The sequence below is a fragment of the Charadrius vociferus genome, unplaced genomic scaffold (genome assembly GCF_000708025.1).
Source record: "Charadrius vociferus isolate BGI_N301 unplaced genomic scaffold, ASM70802v2 scaffold436, whole genome shotgun sequence".
Classification (NCBI taxonomy): Eukaryota; Metazoa; Chordata; class Aves; order Charadriiformes; family Charadriidae; genus Charadrius; species Charadrius vociferus.
Genome location: NW_009649187.1, coordinates 1,629,803 through 1,650,017, shown reverse-complemented (window position 1 = coordinate 1,650,017; position 20,215 = coordinate 1,629,803). Strand labels below are relative to the sequence as shown.

Sequence of the window (20,215 nt, the reverse complement as noted above, 5' to 3'; positions counted from 1 at the left end):
AGTAGGCCAGCCTTTGAACCAGGGATCTACAAAGCCTCATGGTCCTAAAGCCATTTGATTCAAGCAAGTCCTACAATCAAACTTGACTGGAGCAGGAAACTCAACACAATTTCTTTTACACCATTCATTCTTGTGTTAATAAATGTGGACGATCAACAGCTGGACCATGTGTGCTAACAGACATACTAATGAGATCCTCTAACTACAGAAGACCAGATGAAAGAGAAAATCAGTTAATATTCTTTAATAAGCAGATGTCCTGTACTAGAGAAAAACTGGTATCAGCAACGTGTTCATAGTGTTTGCTTGCTTATACAATATATAAGTTAAAAATTAGAAAAGTACAGAAATTAAAACTGCAGAAAAAAAAAACCCCAATAACAGTGTGGTTTCTTATAGAAACAGTGTGGTTTCAGATTTCCAGTTTCAGATTTCCAGTTAATAACTTGTCAGTGCCTAATCTATTTTTCATTTTATGGACTTTTCTTCTTGAAAAAAAAAAAAACCAAAAAAACCAACCAACCATAAGGCAAATACCTGGAAGAAAAAAGAATATGACTTTCAATGTTACACAATAATGATTAATTTATTCTAGACAAATACAGCCCAAACTACTTATTTTCCCATAACGGTAACCTTGACAATTCATTAAGAAGTTGTTTCCCAGTCTTAAGGGGTTTTGAAGACATTAATGTCTTAACATTTTTGCCTAACAACATGGGCAAGGGTTTTTTCAAAAATAAGTGTCTGGAAAACTTGAACTTGTTTTACTATCCTGCAGGCACACTGTGCCATCCAGCCCCTGCCCACCTAGCAGCTGCAGCTGCTCCAGATCCCTGGTACAGCTATGGGATTCCCTCCCAAGCAGCTGGAGCTGACACAGGCACAAACAGCACAGACAAACTCTAGGATGTGATTCAGGACAAGCCTAAGAGATGCAGCTCAGATATGTTAACAGGAGGAAGAGAGTTTCCTTTCCCCCCACCTTTTAAATCTGGTGGAAGCGGAGGGGGTATGAGCCCCTGCAACAACTCTGCCCAGGTCAGCAAGATTTCAGCAAACCATGGCTTTAGTGGGGTTGCACCTTGGGCTTAAGTGCCCTCAGGACACTCCAAGTGCTGAATGAAACCAGCATGCCTGACAAGAGGACCACAGCGAAGGCGGCAACAGTTTAAAATCTGAAGTTGAAAGTTATCTACACTGCAGGTTGTAGGGCAGAGGAGAGGGAGGCAATGAAACAAGACAATATGGACATGGCTGAGGCAGAGGCAGAAGTTAGACTACAGGATGATGATACAATGCTTATGGGGCTTTTCATTCTAATTTCTTTTTAAAAATTACATTTAATGTCAACTTTTTCTACTGTTCTCAAAAAAAACAAAACCAACCTCTCGTCTGGATTGTCTTAGACTTGGGCCAACATGGTATTTATCAACAGACGTGAAGCAAATAATCTCATCTGAGTCAAAAACTACAAAAATTGATGCAGCCAAATCATCAACTCAGTCATGGCTTTCCAAGCTGTGGTGCACATACTATTAATGATACACAAATGTCACCTAACCAACCAAACTCTTCTTGCATGTGCACATGTGAACTACTGCTGGTAATGTACGAGCAAGATAAATCTGGGAGCTCTGCCCCTCCTCTCTGGGAGAGAGGTAGAAGTCTAAGTCTCTAGAAAGCATAGAGACTCAAGATATCAATAGCAGTGCTCAATTTTCTGATATACCTCAGCTTAGTTTTCTAAGAAACTTTATTATTCTAAGCTTTCCAAAATTAAGTTTCATTCTATTTCATTATTTAATTTCACTCGTTGCCCAGATAAGAATTTGAAACTGATTTTTATCAAACCTGAGACTCAGTAACTCTGCTTGCATATTTGAATTTTTTAAACGAACAACCATTATAAAAAAGCATGTTATTTTCATCAGATACTTTCCACAGGAGAAAATATTCCCAGGAAAAAAAAAAAAACAAACTATAAAACATCATCAAATTAAAAACCCCAAAAGCTAGCAAAATAGCCCAACTACTGAACCTTGCCACACATGCTTGGCCTCATCACATCAAGCCTTGCCAGAATGCCTCAGTTCATAATGGTTTAGAAATCAAATGATGACTAACAATTTCTCTCCAAATTCTTTTAATTTTTTTTATATTTCTACTTAAAGTGCAACCTCCGTACATAACCATTACTGGTATTAGTACTGGTTTATATATGTCTTAGTTCCATAGCAAAACAGTAAAACGTTTCGTTCTGGTTCAGTTTAGAAATAAGATTTTGTTGTTGTTGTTTGCTCTCTATGTTTTTAAAGTTCCAAAACTCAAAGGACTCTTTGTCAACTATCTCTTTTATTTTCCTTCCAAGTTTTTCATAGAACACTGGCTCCTTTTCACTAGTTCTTTCTGTTAACTACCTTTCATATCTCATTAGCAAATTCCGCCCAGTAATGTTAAATCAAATTCCACTTCTTTTACTCAATGAAAAAGGTTTTTTTTTGTTTTTCTTCTCTTGGAGTCACAACCACACGGGTATTTCCTGTGAATCTGCTTTCATCTTGGCTGTTGTTTTCCTTGTGTTTCTTTGCAGACTGAAGAAATTAAAATTAAGCAAGGATCAGAGGAACCTGGTCATTAACGCCTAATATCAATACTAATTAGCAAATACCTATTTACAGGAACAGGAAAAAAGTTACAAATGTAACTATGTTCTATGATAGTTTGATGAAATGGATATTTAACATCAGCCAAAAGCACCAGTTCTTTTGGAAAGCCAATTTCAGTCTAAAAGTGTAATACTACAACCACGTGCATATAAATCATCCAATGTAAGATTTAAATGCTATTTACTAACCTTCACTGGAAAAAAAAGATTCCCATAAAGAACATGGAAAGGAAGAGGACCAAAAAGAGCTAAAACTGAAATCTAATAGCTATAAATGGTAGAGATGCCACATGTAAATCTGTATGAGCTCAACAAAGCTGGATGTAAGGCTAATAGAAGCAGGAGTGTCCGGTAAGACCACACAACTGCATGGAGAAGGAACTTAAGCCTTAACTATTAGACTTGGCTGAAGAGTAGATTGAGTATACTATCTAGTAGTAGAGAGCTAAAGGGAAATAAATATATTGGGAAGTCTGTTCTCCATATAAGACTGAAGGATAAAGGAGGTCCCATAAAGACAACCAGTCTAGGGAACAGTGAGCAAGCTGAAGGTATGTTCAAGAATGGCACTAGGGAACACGAACAGACAGCTACTGATAGGCTTGAAGTAAGAAGAGCAAAATGAGTTAGGAGGAGTTACAAAAAACTAGAGTTTCAACATGGGTCGGGGAACACTCCCCTTGTCCCCTCATGGAATTTAATAAGAAACCCCATGGAGACTTCAAAGTTCAGGAAGCATAGAAAGAGAGAGAAGATCTTTGAGTCACCTACCAAAAGAAACCTGGGGAGAAGGAGCCTGGAAAAGCCACAGGGAAATGAATACAGTGCAAACTGCGGGGGTGAATCTCTTTCAAACCGCAACAGCTGGACCATACCCTGAGGTAAATGCTATTAAGGCTGGCATTTGTAGAAGTCTGCAGGGCCCTAAAAATGGTATGGGGCAAGGCCTATAAATGGGTAAAGATAAAAAATAGTTAGCAATACAGCACCTTGTCCAGGGGAATAAATGCATGCTCTAAGGTTCTGGAGCTGGGACCTTCACCACAGACAAAATCCAAGCTCTTCCTCTGCTACTCGGTGACCTAACAGGTATGGAATATTTAAAGTCCTCAATCCAGGGAGGATCACTGGCCGTGGGAGTTGATGTGCTGTCAGCTGTCTCTGATTATGTACTTTTCTATCATGCCAGAGGCTGCAGACTAAATAAGATCAGACCACTTAGGTCACAGGGAGGACTAATGCAGAGCAAGAGATGGGTGATGCTAGATTCCACAGAACAGCCTGCTACACTAGGATTAAAAAAAAAGAAGGGGCAACAAGTGATCTTTCTACAATCCAACCTAGTGACAACCTCAATTCTGAAGACAGGGGGCAATATTTTCATTACTATCTATGTAAACACCTTTCAGGTTAGTAAATAACTCATTTAAAGGTCCTGAAGAAAGATGTCTGAAGCCAGGACAAAATGTAGCTGTTATCTGTGTGGATGTGGGCTAAGTTCACTATGAACAAAAAGAAACAAAGTGTACTGCACAAGCCAGCCCTAACAGGCAGGTTATATACCAGCTCCTCCCTGTCTTCCCTGGTAAACCTGCCCTGCTTTATTCTGCAAAAATACATATACAGACTCGGTTCTAAAACTCCAAACTAGTTTGCATGATTACAAAATATATACTCTATCCAAATCAGTCCAAAAGCCAGGGGGAGGGAGCTTGAACAGGGCAAATAGGAGGTAATGGTCAGGTCATTATGTAGATCATAGATCAGATACATCAAACTATTCTTACATGAACACAAAAATTTGGAAGTGCTTAAAAAATTCCATCACACTGCCCCAAATTGCCCACACAAAGCTTCACCCTGGTGTTTCCGATGCTGGTTTAATTTTCCTGTATCAAAACAGCTCCCTGTGTTGCAAAAGCTTTGTAATTTACAAAAGATCTAGGTACACCAAACAATACTTCACCTTCTGAATTTCACCCTAACTTCACTTGTAGTGGCATCCAACTTATTTGTTTTAATCTTCCATCATTTTATAAAGGTACTTTTAACTGTGAAACAAACCATTGATGCATTTATCTTCTCAGCAGCTAAACCACTGGGAGGAAAAACAGGAAACAGCTGGTCAAAGCTGAAGTGTGATGAGAAATGTGTTCAAAACCAGAAAAAATTACTCAGAACTGATCATAATTTACAAAGGCTGGATTTGCAGTTTGTCCAAACCAATGGCAAAGAAACACTGTGCAAGCAAAACTAAATATGCAATGATTCACAAATGCCTGCTAAAGATGAAAGCCTAAAGAACTTTGTTGCTCAAAGGAAGCATTCAGATTATTATAAAAGTCTGTCTGCAACCTGTTGGTTAAAGGACAAAGAAACAAAACCCATCTATTTCTGGACTACCAGAGAATAAGAACATTAATACACTGTGTTTTAAATATGATCCATGTTATATTTCCTGCTTGTTGATAACCTCTATCTTTTCTACAGCCTCAACCTGTTGAGTGATTTGGCGTTAGTAGACCAAAGCCTCCTTTATGCTGATGGCAAATCACTAGATGACAATGAAATCTTCATGTAACAAAAGATTTCGCACTCCTGGAGTTCTTCCTGACTGTATTTTAAGTAAGGTAAGTTTCAAAAGAACATGTAAGTGATCCAGAATACAAGTTAATTTCATGAAAGGGAAATATTACCAGTGTACATGAAATATTTTTTCCCTTTAAAATACATATTTACACACACGGGCCACCTAGTGCAATCCCAAGATTGTAAACAACAGACAGGAACTCCAATGTTATGGTTCCCATAGCAACCATAATGTGCTTATATAAAGTAAAATGTCTTACACATGCACAGGGTCAGAAGAGCCTCAATCTGCAGCATGATGCTGTAAATCTGCAAAGTTACTCAAGATAAATTCCTAATTTAAAACAGAGAAGACTGATGACAGTTTTCTCTCAGGGGTCGTCTTCTTGATCCAACTCACAATCACACTGAGAACAATTCACGGCTCAGATACATTCTTATGTTTTTGCTGAAAGATAAAACTATTCCGAATTATCATTCAGACCTTTATTCAGCCTAGAAGTATTTCAGTGTTGATTGACAACATACATTAAAAAAGCAAACTTGTTTTTTCTTTATTCTTATGCATATAACTCTAAGATTACCAAATATTAACAGTTGGAACTGGTGGGAAAATGTTTTTCTTTTTTTTTCCCCCCTCCCACTGGAAACTTCGGATATGTCTCTTCTGCAGACTCCAGTGCAGCACAAAGCTACTAAGCCTGCTGAGATAAAAGAAAACTTAGCCACAGCATATGGAGAGTGTCTGGGAGTTTATCTTCTCCAAAACCTGAGTGAGCTCACTAACAACTAACTGCTTCTATGTCTCTAGAACAGATGAGATCATCACTTGTCTGTAAAACAGCTAGGACAACAGATTCAAGTCCAGAATTAAGGCTTCCAACCAGTGTGGTAACATGAACAGTAAATAACAGCTTCTGCAACTGAAGCAAACTGAAGGAAGTTTTATACATCAAGTTAATGATCCCACCTGAATTATATGCATTACACAGACTTATACAGACAACACTTTTTAGTTTAAAACTAGTTTTTAAAGTGCTTAGTGTAAGTTTGGTATTCATCCCTTTATTAAAATGTTTGATGTAAAATTATGGTTCCCATGAAGCCAACAGCTCCATTTTGCACATACTTCTTTTTCTCCCTCCAAGTAACATTATCCCAATAGGAGATTTTAAATCGATTACAATATGACCAAGATTTCACCCATTCTCTAATACTTGAATTCCTAAACACCTTAAGAACTAAGACTGCTGTAACATGAAACTAGAACAGCTAATAATACATCCTTTGTTTTGCTCACACTTTCCTAATGAAGGTCTGTATCTGTTTTGATTTATTGAAAACAATTCTTACAGTGTCAGGAGAATAAAATCATGAAGAATACACTCAAGAATAATTTTTAATCATCTTAGAAGCAGCTTGTATTATTTTACTGTGGATTCAAAGTCCAAATGTTGGCAATAGCCAACAGGCATTACAGTTACTGAAAAAGCTAAGAAAAAAAAAAAAGAGAAAACACTTCTGTTTTCACACAAGTTAATTAGATTATTCAGAGTCCTGCAACAAGTACATATGCTGATTCCAAGATAAAAACAAACATTTCAGTACTGTTACACGTTCCCATACTATGACAGCAAACTTATCTGTAGGTATATATCTTTGAGCATTTGCTATACTAAGGAAATCTTAAGTTTTTACAATAAGCATTGTAATTCCAGAGATGAAAAGACTCTTCTGAACGTCAGATAAATAGGAAGACAAGAATATTATCTGTAAGTAAGGATGATCATGAGGCAATCCAACATATTTTTCTCTCTCATACTCAGCTAGGGGATTGATCAGTGCATCTCAAAAGCGAGTCTTCAACCTCAGTTCAAAAATTACCATTATCTGATTACAGTTCAAAATATTTTAAAAAGTGATACTTTCACACAATTTGCAGGACAATACATTTGTTTTGCACGTAAGGAATAGCTTCTAACTATATAATTTTCTATTGAAATCATTAGGAGAACAAAAAAAGAAAAAGGAATAAAGTCGCTACAAATGCGAGGGCTGAATGTTTATGTTTCCAGGGCTGCCCCACTTCCGACATTCCTGATGAAAGCTGTATGCTGTCACACTGCCCTGAGTCACCCTGGTTGCAATTGCTGCACTGATGTTATTAGCTTTGGCGGTGTGGGAGCACCCTCAGAGCTCTCCTGTCCCTTGATACTCCAGTTCATATGTACTTGGATGGTACCTAACAGCTGGTTTATGTTCAATTGCTATTCCTTTTTTTAAGCTGTCACGAGTCTGTATTTTCAAGCAAAATTCTTCGTGACCAGAGGCTCACAATCATGCTATATCAAATCACTTTTCACGAATAGAGAAACCGAACAGCCTCAGATCTCATGGAGAATGCCTTAGATATTGTGGCAAGTGTAACTTTACAGTAGAGATTTTTCCTGTAAGTCCTTCTTGAAATGTCATACCAGTAAGATGTATGCCCACCAATTACTGTCAATCGAAGCTTATTTCATTTTAGAAAACTTTCTTCTTAAAAGATCCTGAAAGACTGTAGAAAAGCAAGATAAACTAAAACATATATGAAATCTCATAAATTCAGATTTTAATTATTCACTCACCCACAGAGTGATGTTTATTAGCACAGTTTTTATTCACTCATATCAGAGTAAACAACCCAAACTTTTCAACAGTTCGTATAGGTAATGGAGATAACTTAGTTTCAACCAAGAAAGAATTTAGAAGACTGTCCAACTCTAACACTCTAAAATGAACTACTTAATGTGCTGCAGTGAGATTTTGTAAAACAGATCTTCATGCTTCTTTACAGCTAATGAACAGTCACTAGAAGGAAAGTCAGAAAATGTGGAAAAACTGAAGGCATAGTATATTGCTCTTGCCAAGACTCCCACACTATTGGCTCTAAATACCTAAGCGTGCTCACAGCTAAAACTTACTGTTCATAATTTGGCCCAAAATTGTTAAAGCTATGAGGCAACTAGAAAATAATACCAAGTATTAAGAGATTTATCTCTAACTCTATCACACATGGTAATAAAACTGACTACTTCTACAGACAGAAGGTAAATTTTCTATTTTTAAAGCTAGCCATTGAAACTGGAGTAACTCAACCCAAAACAAATATAAGTACAGAGCTTCATTTAAGAAAGTTCAATTTATTTTTACAGCACTTACTGAAGGGAAAACATAATTTCATGCCTATTTGGCTTCTCTTTTGCTTCCCTGATTTTTTTTCCAAATAGTCAATTTTGCTCATGAACTTTTTTCTTTAAACAAAAGACTGCAACTCTTATGCAAAAAAAACCCCAAAAGAAACACAGGGTCCAGGTAGAACAAAAAACCAGCTCATCCATAACTCCCACGTACTTTAACATATGAACATAAACCTTTATGTCTAAAACCAGGACAACATTAGTAACAGGCAAAATACTCACGTGCAGTCAAATAAAAAAATATTATTAGAGTGGAGGAGAACCCCAATCACTTGCACGTTATTTGCTTTATGTCATTTTTCCTGCAAATTCTTTTCAACATGTTGGACCAGAAATTTTATTTCAAAATGGAAAAACAAAAAATCTCAAACCCCAAATCTGTCTGCAATCCACAACAGAGAATCACAAACTATTTTTTATTATTATTTTTTTAATAAAAGTACAAGTATAGCATAAACTTGAGCATAAAGAACAGTGTTACATTTTGGGTATGTGTGCAAAACCTGGAAGGAAGAGAGTAAAAGTGCATTTAAAGAATTCCATCTTTTTAAATGTGGAGCAAGAAGTAAAAAACTGTGGGAAAACCACATAGTCCTAACAGAAAGATGGTATCACAGCAAATGAAATTCCTACAGAAACAATTAAAATGGAGAAGTGAAAGCCTGTAAGAATTTAATTTCTTAGGCTGCTTCGCAGGTTGTTAATCTTACAAGAGTTTGGCAGAATAACTTTGCTAGTAAGACTCACATTGCGAGGTGATTTCATGTGGCCACTGCAACAAGCTTTGTGTCTGTTCTACCAGATCAGTCATATGAGTGAAACACAGGTGCTTATTATTATCATTAGCACAGAGGGTAAGTCAGCTGCTTTCAAGTTTTTGTTTCACTTCTTAAGAATAAATCTAGGCCTCTTTATTATATAAATTATGTTTTGAATACACCGGAAAAGCGTTTCTTCCAGGATACTACACTAGATAAAAAAGGGGTTTATACTATTCATTCTGACAAAATATTAACAATAAAAGGTTAAAATTAACCCAACACCTGAGAAAAGCAACAAAAAAAATGTTCTTCTGAACATACAGCATTACTAACCCTTCCTTTGTTGATAAACCTAAGTATATGTTAGCATTGATGTAAAGTGCTCCTGTATTTAGTTAGTGCAACTGGTTGGCAAAACAATCAAAGTAGATGTTATCTCCATTTCTGACAGTGAAACACTCAATCTATCTGTGTTTTCAGAAATGGCAGAAAAGCATGCAACACAAAGATACACTAACTAGAGCCACTGATACACCTCTGGCGGAGGGGGGGAAAGTGGGGAGGAGGAAATTAAGTTCTCTATAGGTTCAGAATTAAAACTAACACATTAATTAAGAAATATTAATTTTGAATGTACTCAGAATTAATAATCAATTCTAAACCAAAAAAAGATTCAGAAAAACACCATCTATTAAACAGAAAACTACTTGTGCCTGGCTCTATTTCTTTGGAAGTATTATCCAAAATTACTATTTTAGGTATCACATTAATAAAAAAGGACAGTAAAAATTTTTTACCTCCAAATCTTTTTTCTCTCCTCAACTGTTTGTTAACAGATGCCACCAACTGACTATAGTTCAACTTTATGGGAATCAAGAAATCTTAATATAAGACACCTTACATTAGCCGTGCATAATCAAAAAATCCTTGCATCACATTGATTTTACACATGAATCATAAAAACACTATGGACACTATATGGAAAAAATACCTGATGCTAACAAATGCTGAACTACCCTACCAAATCATTAAAGTATTTATGAAACACTTCTACACTTAATCTATAATAAAATTATTATTCTATCTGGACACAGATGTGGGGCAATTAAGGTTTTTTTTCACTGTTGCCTCAGTATTTGGCATTTCAGCTGTGCATTAGCAGCTATATAGAGTGGAAGATATATCAGTGTGCAAACTTCTATCTGAGCAGAGTTAAGCAAGCCAGCAGAATTCCTGCTTCTTAAAGCTCAGACTACTGGCATCAGGAATGTAATGACACAGCAAAGATGGTACTGACGCCTACAAAATAAGTTTAACTAAAGGATTGAGCTATCATGCATTGCAACTATGTTGTTGCAGCTGTCATCTGGAGATCTTGAGGTCACTTACCTGGTTTGAGAGAAACACCTTGCGGTAGTCTAGTGAGCTGCTCAAATTTAGTATCTTAGTCAACGGCAGAACTGGCTACTTTTGTAATATTACATTACCACCACTGCAGAAACACCATCACGTCAGGAACAAAAGAAATGTACTTCAGCACTGTGAACCTAACATCTCACAGACACAGATGGTTCAATCATTCCAGAAACTCTGACTTTTGTAATTAGTCAGATTGCTAATATGATGCAGCTGAGCTGAACCCAAGTAGTGGACAGGTTGCGTCAGGCCAAGCAAAGCCTACACCAGAGCTTGCACTCTCATTATTTGTTTCTGTGGCAAATCTTTGCGACATCTTTAATATGAACCAAGGTGAGGGGCTTCCACTGTTCTAACACAGACAAGCAAATTTCTCATGAATGTATACTACAGTCATGTTACACACATCCATCTGATAAGAGTAAGTACTGCACTGTACATAGCTACAAAAGCTATATGCAAAATTAGAAAAAATGTTCAACAAAAATATCTCTTCATACAACACATACACTGAATCCAGAGTAGAGAAGTCTAAATCTGCATTTAAATATCTATAAACAGTAATCATATGCTACATTAAAAAAATATATAATTTCATGTATTTTCTATATATTCCAAAGCCTCAGTCCCACCTTTCTATGCAGGAAAAGAAAAAAAAAAAAAATTCAGCAAGACAACAGTTCAGTGCCTTTCCTTTATTAGCACTAGAATTTTTATGTAAGGGATATGCACAAATGAGACCCACATTTTCCTACTTAAAACATAAAGGTCTCTATTGTTCCATGTTACACCAGTACTGCTATGAAAACTTAATTTCTCCAACTTTTTTTCCCCTTGAAGAACAGAACTACTGTTCACTTAGCTGTTCCAAACAGAATGCATGCTCAAAGGGTGAGATAAGGGGAAAGAAAGAACAAATCACCGCATTCATTTACTACTTTCTCCTTCTTCCTTTGATTATTAGCATGAAAGCCTCCTACAAATGCTCATAATTCATTAAATTGTTTTAACCCAGTGTATACGTTCAGTAGGTCCATATATTTGTCACATCCACTGAGTTAATTTCTATGTTTGTGTCAAAACCACATAAAATGCTAAATAAGCCATAAACACATAGAAATATTACTGCAGAAATAATATCTGACTCTAAAATAACACAAAAATGATGCTAAGAATGCTTGATGCATACTATACATGAACAGATTGAACACAGAGGTTGATAAGAAGAAAAGTATTTGTAGTCACCATTTGGAAGAAGAAAGATTTAGAAACTTTTAAGCTTTTTCTGACCATGAGAAAATAATCTGTGCATGATAATCACACAAAGTGCTTTGCTGTGCCTGTTAATCTTTTGTTCGTCCATAGACAGAAGTTTTCCTATTTAAATAATTTTTCAGTGAGTATTCATTACATGTATTTCTGAGTTTCTATATGTACTACAAAAAAAAAAAAAAAAACCAATCTTCAAATTAAAGCCCTCACACCCCAAAATGCTAAACATTCAGTATTATGTAGCAGTGGTGGAAAGTGGTGAAACACGCATTCATGTTAAAAGCTGAAGAACTCCAAGTCAAATTGGAAATGTCCAATGAAGAAACCTAAACACATCCTGCCATTTTTAAATCTTTATAAATGAAAATTACACTAAATCTAAGCTACAAAACATTTTCTCTTTTCTCCCTTAAAAAAAAAAAAAAAAGGGCTTATAATGATAATGGAAATGTACCAAGCCGATATCGCGTTAGGTATATACATGGCTCACATTCACCCCTTCATGGGAACGTGACCATGCACCACAGAAGGCACGTGCTGTGGCAGCAAGTTTGTTCTTCCACTGATGAGGATAGCGAATATCACAATTATGAACAGCACCACAAAGCTTCACAACCTAGTACAAAAACCTGACATACACATGTTCATAGAACTCCTCAATCAACAATTGCAACAGAAAAATACTAGTTTCCAGAAGGATATGAGGATACTACTGGAGGGCACAATTGTCATGTGGAGGTCCTGAGCCACCAACTTTACTCTTCTGTTATCACAACAGAATTTCATATAATCCATTTCATCAATGTTACTGCTGGACTTGATGATCTTAAAGGTATTTTCCAACCTAAATGATTCTATGATTCTATACAAGTAAGTTTTCCTCCATTTCAGTCCTACTGAAAGCTGCTGAGCACTACTAGAAATTTCTTCCATTTTTCAACCTACATTATTCAGGACAAGTTTATAAGGATAGCTTATCTGACCACACTCTCTCTTACCTTGGTTATTTTCCTCTCCCTACAGCTTATTCACACATTTTAACAGAAAAATCACACCACCTTTTTTTGCTAAGCTCAGTAAACTTCTCTTACTCTTCTTGAAAATTTGTCTTGCTGTGTGCTGGCCTTTCATTCTGAGTAGTCACATTTCAGATGAATCCTTGAGAATCAGTGGTGAAAATCTCTTTTATAGATTCCATAGACAACTATTTACAGAAAATCTTTTACTACTCAAAATAAGTTATTAAGGATGTGTGATGTCATTCCTACAATAATAACTTATGCATTCATGATTTCATTCTAAACTTTGAATTTTTTGTATTATCTAAGACAATGCAAATCAGAGTGTTATCAGCACATCAATATACATTATTCAACTACTACCTAGTTTTTTAAAATTATTTGCAAGTGTAGTAGCATTATAAATATCGGTAAGTTAGGGAAAATAGTACGCTTTCTTTGTTAGAGCAACTAAATTTTTCACTGTGATCTAATACTGCCACTTACCATTTTATACAATTTCTTCCATGGAATTATTATATCATTAATATATCTATCAAAAGTTTATATACACATATATGGCATATATATTCAACTATGTATATCTATAGTATATATTAATACTATATATTTATAAGTATAAATGCATATTATATACATTTTCTATTTGAAAGTATCTACATATATTTTTATATCTGTATGCAGGTATACTACATTCTTATATATAAATATCACAATATAAATTTACACATACCTGTATGTACAAATATGTACCTACACACATTTTATATAGATATATGTATATACATACATATGTATGTATAAATTTGATACATATATAAAATTATACACTTTACCCCATGCCTATTTTAAACCAAAATGAATTTTAAAGGATGAGAAGACATTCTTCTAAAAAGCAGTGTTCAGCGTGAGGTTTAACCTGGTTAAGTGAAATATCCTATTCAATGTTAGTAAGTGTTTACTAGTTGGAGACTTTTTTTTTTTTTGGAACAAAAAGGGTATCAAAACCCTTTTTTGATCACCAGGGTATCAAAACTTTTACAAAAAAACCCCAAAAACAAACACCATGAAAAGCTTACCTCATACCATAAAGACTTCTCAAGAAAGGAATTAAATTCCCATTTTATTAAGGACTGAATTATAGTTAGCTGTTCTGTTGTAATCCTAGAAAGCTTCAAGCCACTGTTGTTTCTTCTTTGCTCAACGTAATTCCAAGCAAAGGTTCCTATGTGCCCTGAAGGTAAAGTTCTAACAATTGCTCTCGTTCCAGTATAAACTGATTTTTTAACCTCTTTATCATTTTTACAGAAACGTCTTATTAATAAAGTAGAACGTTCCTTTTTGTTTCTAAAAAAATCCTCGTCCATCTCTTCTTCACAGTTATCATTACAGTCTTCAAAATGGCTCAGAAAGGGCTTTGAGGGCATTCTTCCAGTAAAGTTATTTCCACAGAAGTTGTGACCTGAGCATGCCACTTTAACCTTTCGTGGTGCTCTTTCCAGACATAAATACTTATCCCTTAAAGCATCTTCATACAACTGCTGCCCATTTTCATTCTCACAATTATTCGTCAATTCCGTTAATCTGCAAGTGCAGGCCGGGGAACCAGTGGTGTTACCATCGCCAACACTTACTGGCTGCAAGCAGTCATCCAAAATGAAGCTGTTGTGTAAACTGCACAAAGCCTTTGATATATTCCTTTCACTAGCACAATGAAAGTGAAAAAAGGCCACTTTATCAGTATCATTGCTGTCATTCTTAGTTATTGCTGTTTGGTTTCTTAACGAAGGTCCATTCATTTTCAACTGAATTTGAGCAAGCATGGCTCTTTCCAGTGAAACAGGAATTCCAGTTTCCAGGCATGCCTCTCCCCCTGCTAAAGAATCACAAGATTTATACAACTGGCTGCACGTGATATTACTCTTGTAGTTTTTCTGTGCAACATTACAGTTAATGTTAAGAAATTCCACTGAATCAGGGATGGAGCTGGTCCTCTCCCAGAAATTTTCATTATTATTGTCATTAGTCAGTTGTTCTTTTGCCAGAGAGAATATTTTGGGCACAGAGCCCTGAAGACTTTCTTCTTTAAGTCTGTGCAAGTATGAGAGAGCGTGTGTGGTTTGCCTTCCCGGACTGGCAGCATGTCTTTTTATAACACTGGTGTCCGAAGCATTTTCAGTATTTTCATCTCCAGCTGACTGAGCAGGTATCACTTTACCCTGTGCCACAGAGACAAGAACAGAGGCTGTCATTTCCTCAGAGGTCATCTTGACACAGTCTTTAGTTGCTAGATGCGTGTTGGGGATGGGGAGAGGGGGACACGTTGTCTGCCAATCCTCACACCATGATTTCAGTGTAATAAAAGACTCAGTGCTAAATGATCAGGGAACACAGTAAAATATACATTGACTACTTGGTTTTTTTGAACCGGGTTTTAAAAAAAAGTATTTTTTTCGACTGTTGGGCTACTAGGCTTTCCCAGCGTTGGATTACTGGCATGAAATACAAACATTTTTAAACCAGGTTCTTATTGCAACATAGCCATTTGGATTGTCTCTTGCCACGATTAATTCTTCTATCACAGGTAGCACACACACTGTTGCCTCAGGTTGTAGAAGACGACCAAACACATAATCCATGTCGAAGATGCATCTCCCCATAGGGCATCCAAAAAGTTGGTTTTCTGTGAAGAGAAGAAAAAATTATATATATTGAACAGAATCCAGGGCATAAAATCCACAATCACAACTACAACAGACAGAATTTTTTTTTTATGTAAAGAGAAGGAATACAAAACAACAGAAGTTAATTATACTGAGACCTACAGAATTCCAAAATACATATTTAAATCTGTCTTAAAGTCTCACTTTACAATTTGGGGAAGCCACAGTCATGTTTTACGTATTTAAATAGCTATCTTCACTTCACTATGGAAAGCTACGTGACTGCAGAAAACTAATTTTACTGAAGCTGTAACACTGAAATTGAACATACAAGATATATACAAAGAGAAAAAAAGAAATATCTTTTCTATAATTTTTCTGACTCATAGTCAGGATTACTTAAAATATTTTGAAGAAAAAAATCATTTTTCAACCTACACAATCTTTTAAAACTAATTATTTTCCTGTTCAGAACTGAACTCTATCATTCACAACCTGTTTTGATGTTACGTGGTTTTTGTTTTCATCAAACTTTAAGTTACCATGAAATCATGAAGAAAACACAGTATTTTTCCATAAGTTTCTGATTGGAAAAGCATGAAGGCAGAGTAGGGTAAAAGACTGAAATATTACCAATAATCTTTTTGATCCCTTTACTTATATGCCTTAAGCTAAAAAGTTAACCTGCCCTTCAACGCTGCCATTAATTCTCAGCTTCTTTTCTGCAAATAGCATGGTAGAATTAAGTCATGGAATCAGAAAATAAGAGATTACAGATAGTTCAACAAAGGAAACAGAAGAATAAAAGAGACACACCCAAATAAATCCTAGTGAATTAAAATATAAAAAATACATGTTTATATTTCAACTTACGATATTTAATGTTTAAAAACATTAAGTGTGTTATTAAAAATGGGGAAAATGCATAAAGTTATATTAAGGTCAAAGTTTAATAAGAGAGGCTAAATTCAACAGAAACAAGCACAAAAACATGGCTTTGAAGCTTTAGTAGCAAAACATATCACAAAACTGAGGCAAGTCACTGGCTAGGTACAGCAACTTGATTACTGAACTGATTAATCAAATGTTGACCCAGGCACTACCTACATAAGCAGAAGGGAATACCTTATTCAATTCAATTCAATTAATGCAGTTTAGCTACACATAGTAATTAAATCAACTGTAGTTGATAAAACAAAACAGAATGATGGGAGAGATAAAATCAGGAAAGCTTAATAATTAAAGTAATTTGAAGTATAAAACCTATTTTGATACCCTTCTCAAGTAACTATGATTAACAATTTTATTTTAAACCGTTTCAGAGTGTCGGCTTTCATTTTTATTGATGACTAATCTTCATCCAAAAGTAGTTTGGCACAAAGCAAAAAGTAAAGCACACTCTTTTCCTTAATAGGATATTTGATATGCTATTTTCTCACACAATGAAATGCAAAAGTGTAACTAAATGTATCATTTTTCCTGCAGGCTTAGCAAAAAGGAAAAACAAATTTAAGAAAAGTTACATTTCACTAAAAATCCATGGTTTGTAAGTTCACTAGCCAGTGAACGGCATTCTTTCTTCAGACTAACTACAGTAAATGCATGAAAAACAACATTGCAATTTAGTATTTCAAACAAGATTGCAATTTTATTGGTTTAACAACAGAAAGAGATCAGGGAGGGTCACAAAGGAAAGTGACAGAGACAGAACAAAGAGCCACAAGTTTTACATTCTCCATGCATTACAAAATGCGTGTGCATGCCAGAGCAGCCAGAGGAGAGTCAAGATGGGAAACTCGGATCCTGTACAAGAGATTTAGCACCAGAAAGGAAAATAAAAGCTACAGTTCATAGAAAAGTTGTGTAGAAGGAGATAGCAGTATTTGGATAGAGTGGCAGGGACAGGACTTAAACTGGAGTCATGTTACCAATACAGTTCACAGAGCACCCTATAAAAATACTGCGGCAGCACAATGATAGAGGAGATACAATGAGAAACCAACACCCAAGCAATTATTTAGGTCTATATCCCCTGATAGTCCCTATATCATTAAATTGTACCCTAAAATTCATTTTAGTTCACTTCCTTCAATCTTGACTATTTCACTTCAAAATCAAAACAAAACACAAAACACCACACTTACACACACAGAAAAGAGGAAAGTACCTCAGCAATTATCTTACTCTACCATTTCCTATCCCTCTTCTCTGTTCCTCCTTCCTCTTCAAATCCCCAGATAACAGCTTATGTAACTTTTTGCCACTACACACTTGAAGAAAACTGCAGGCAATCCATCTAGAAGTGTTCCCATCTTATTTCTTCTGGCAACCGTTCTGTGCCTTCGAGTCCAAATATACATACGACGATGCTGATCAAAGCAGAAAGATCTAGGAGGAGCTAGAATGAGAAGCAGCTGTTTTTTTCTTGTTCTCTTACTCTTAAGTTTCTTTGTTGATATATCAGCCTTGTAAAAGGTATAAAACTTGTACATGTATTAGCAATAGTCTTCAGTACTGATTTTTGAAGTATTTCCATCATCTATTAAAACATCTCAGTCTACTGATTCATCTTTCCTGTTTGCATCAGAAAACTTCCAGGCAATCCAATGAAAATACAAGCCACCAAAACATATTCATAAATGTATTCCCTGTAATATTGCTAAGCCAGGAATAAAAATTAATGGAATGGATTGTCACTGCAAAGAATACACTGCTTATTACACTGGTCGCCAAATGAAATTCTTACAAAACAAACTTCTTCTTCAAACTGCTTCTCTCAGATCTTTTTCTTTTCTCTAAAAACTTTCTCTCAAATCTTCGCTATCAGTGGTTTTGTCAGTCACTTGTCTCCTCAGCTCCAGAGGCCATGTGTCCACCTATTTCTCTCTACCAGCATCACTATTCTCTATCCAGGCCTACGTTTGCAATCCGTCTCATCAAGAATAATGTCTGCCTAAGAAGATCCCTGTCTATGTCCAGCTGTTCCCTTCCTCTCAGGACCACTGCAACATGATAGGGAACTAATCCATCTCAAGAATTTTTTCCTCAAGTTACTCCACAGCTAGATCACTTTCCCAATCCAGTTCATACATGGTTGTACTAACGTGTGCTACAACAGCACAAGGGAGAAAATTAGCTGCATGGGGAGGGGACGAAAATGCTGCTTAAATTGGTTTACACATTTCTGCTGTCTGCAAATTAAATTTGATGTTTCAGCTATGTCAATCTAGTAGGTAGCTACCGCCAAAGCTGGCAGTCTTGCTTCTCCCCTCACTCTTGATCTTCAGTCCCCGTTTCCCCCGTCTCATGCATCTAGAGATCATGAGTCCACAGGGTTAAGTTGATACAGCTGGTTGATTTGTCAGAAAACTATTCTTTTCATCTAAATAAACTGACTCGCCTTGTGGCCACATGATCACTATATTCCACAAAAAGGAAATATTAGGAATGGCTGGTAGGCACCATGCGTCTTCAGTGGTAGCTTCAATTTAGATCATGTTTGCCTAAATGCACCCCGACCATAACAGACTAAAAGAAAAGTTATCTAGTGAACAAGTATGCCAAAGTCTCATGACATAGCAAGTAAAGACCACAATGGCAGAGCCTCTGATCTACGAACAACTGCAAAAATATCTGAAACTGCAGCTCTGCTGAACAGATGACAAGGGTTTCATGTGTCCCCCATTACACTCTTCTCAGTCTCTGCTTTTCACTGTAATGAGCAGAATTCAATTCACTGTGCCCAGTAAATTCCTTAAACTGTTGGAATTCATTAGACATGTTATGAAACACATTAACATAGTGTTATAAATGCTATCAAGTGTAAAACTCACAAGCTTAACCAATAAAACAGTATTTTGTAACTTACTGTAAAATTGCAGAATTATCACCCTGTGGCTTCCCTTACTTGCCTATCTGCATATGGGTGGCCAAAGCCTAGATCCTCATAAAATCCCCATACAAACATATACATGCATTTGCATATACTAACAGTGCTGAAATTCTTCAAAATCATATTCTTCCTGTTGCACATACAACTCACAACGCAGATTCACAGTTAAACCTGAATATAAAAGCAAGTGAAGCAGACAGCTAAGCCTGCACTGTATTCAACACATGCTGACATTTTCTAAAGCCACTAGATTAGCTGATGAAATCCATTAATAACTACACTGGTTCATTTTACAAGTCTTAAGTTATGTCAGAAATGTAATGTGCTCCTTCTATCAGTAAAGGAAAGTAAAAATATAAGAAACTAGATCCAGCGTTAGTGAATCATCCTGTATGCAGAGGTCAGCCAACAAAGACAAATGAATAATGAAAATAAACAATCTGGCAACCTTTCAGCCCACACATTCACAAAATGTATTAACTCTGAAAACATGTGACACAAAACTAATTTGTCTTTTTTTTTTTTTTTAACACTGCTGCATATACTTTAAGACTCAAAGTGCAAGCTGATTCTCATTAGTATTAATAGTAATTAATAATAACGTTTAATAATCCCTTATGCCCAGCCATCTGGGATTAAAGTCTACAACAGTCTAGGTAAAACATCCAACATAATCAAAGACTACAAAACTGTATT

The 20,215-nt window shown here is 35.9% G+C and overlaps 1 protein-coding gene across 1 annotated transcript in view; it reads right to left on the bottom strand.

Annotated features, from left to right (window-relative positions):
* Window positions 1-15,231, bottom strand: part of PLCE1 (phospholipase C, epsilon 1) — a 130,856-nt gene extending 115,625 nt beyond the window's left edge. The window contains exon 1 of the mRNA XM_009888695.1: window positions 14,044-15,231. Coding sequence (XP_009886997.1) covers window positions 14,044-15,231 — 1,188 coding nt within the window. The remainder of the gene's footprint in view (window positions 1-14,043) is intronic.
* Window positions 15,232-20,215: the final 4,984 nt, after the last annotated feature.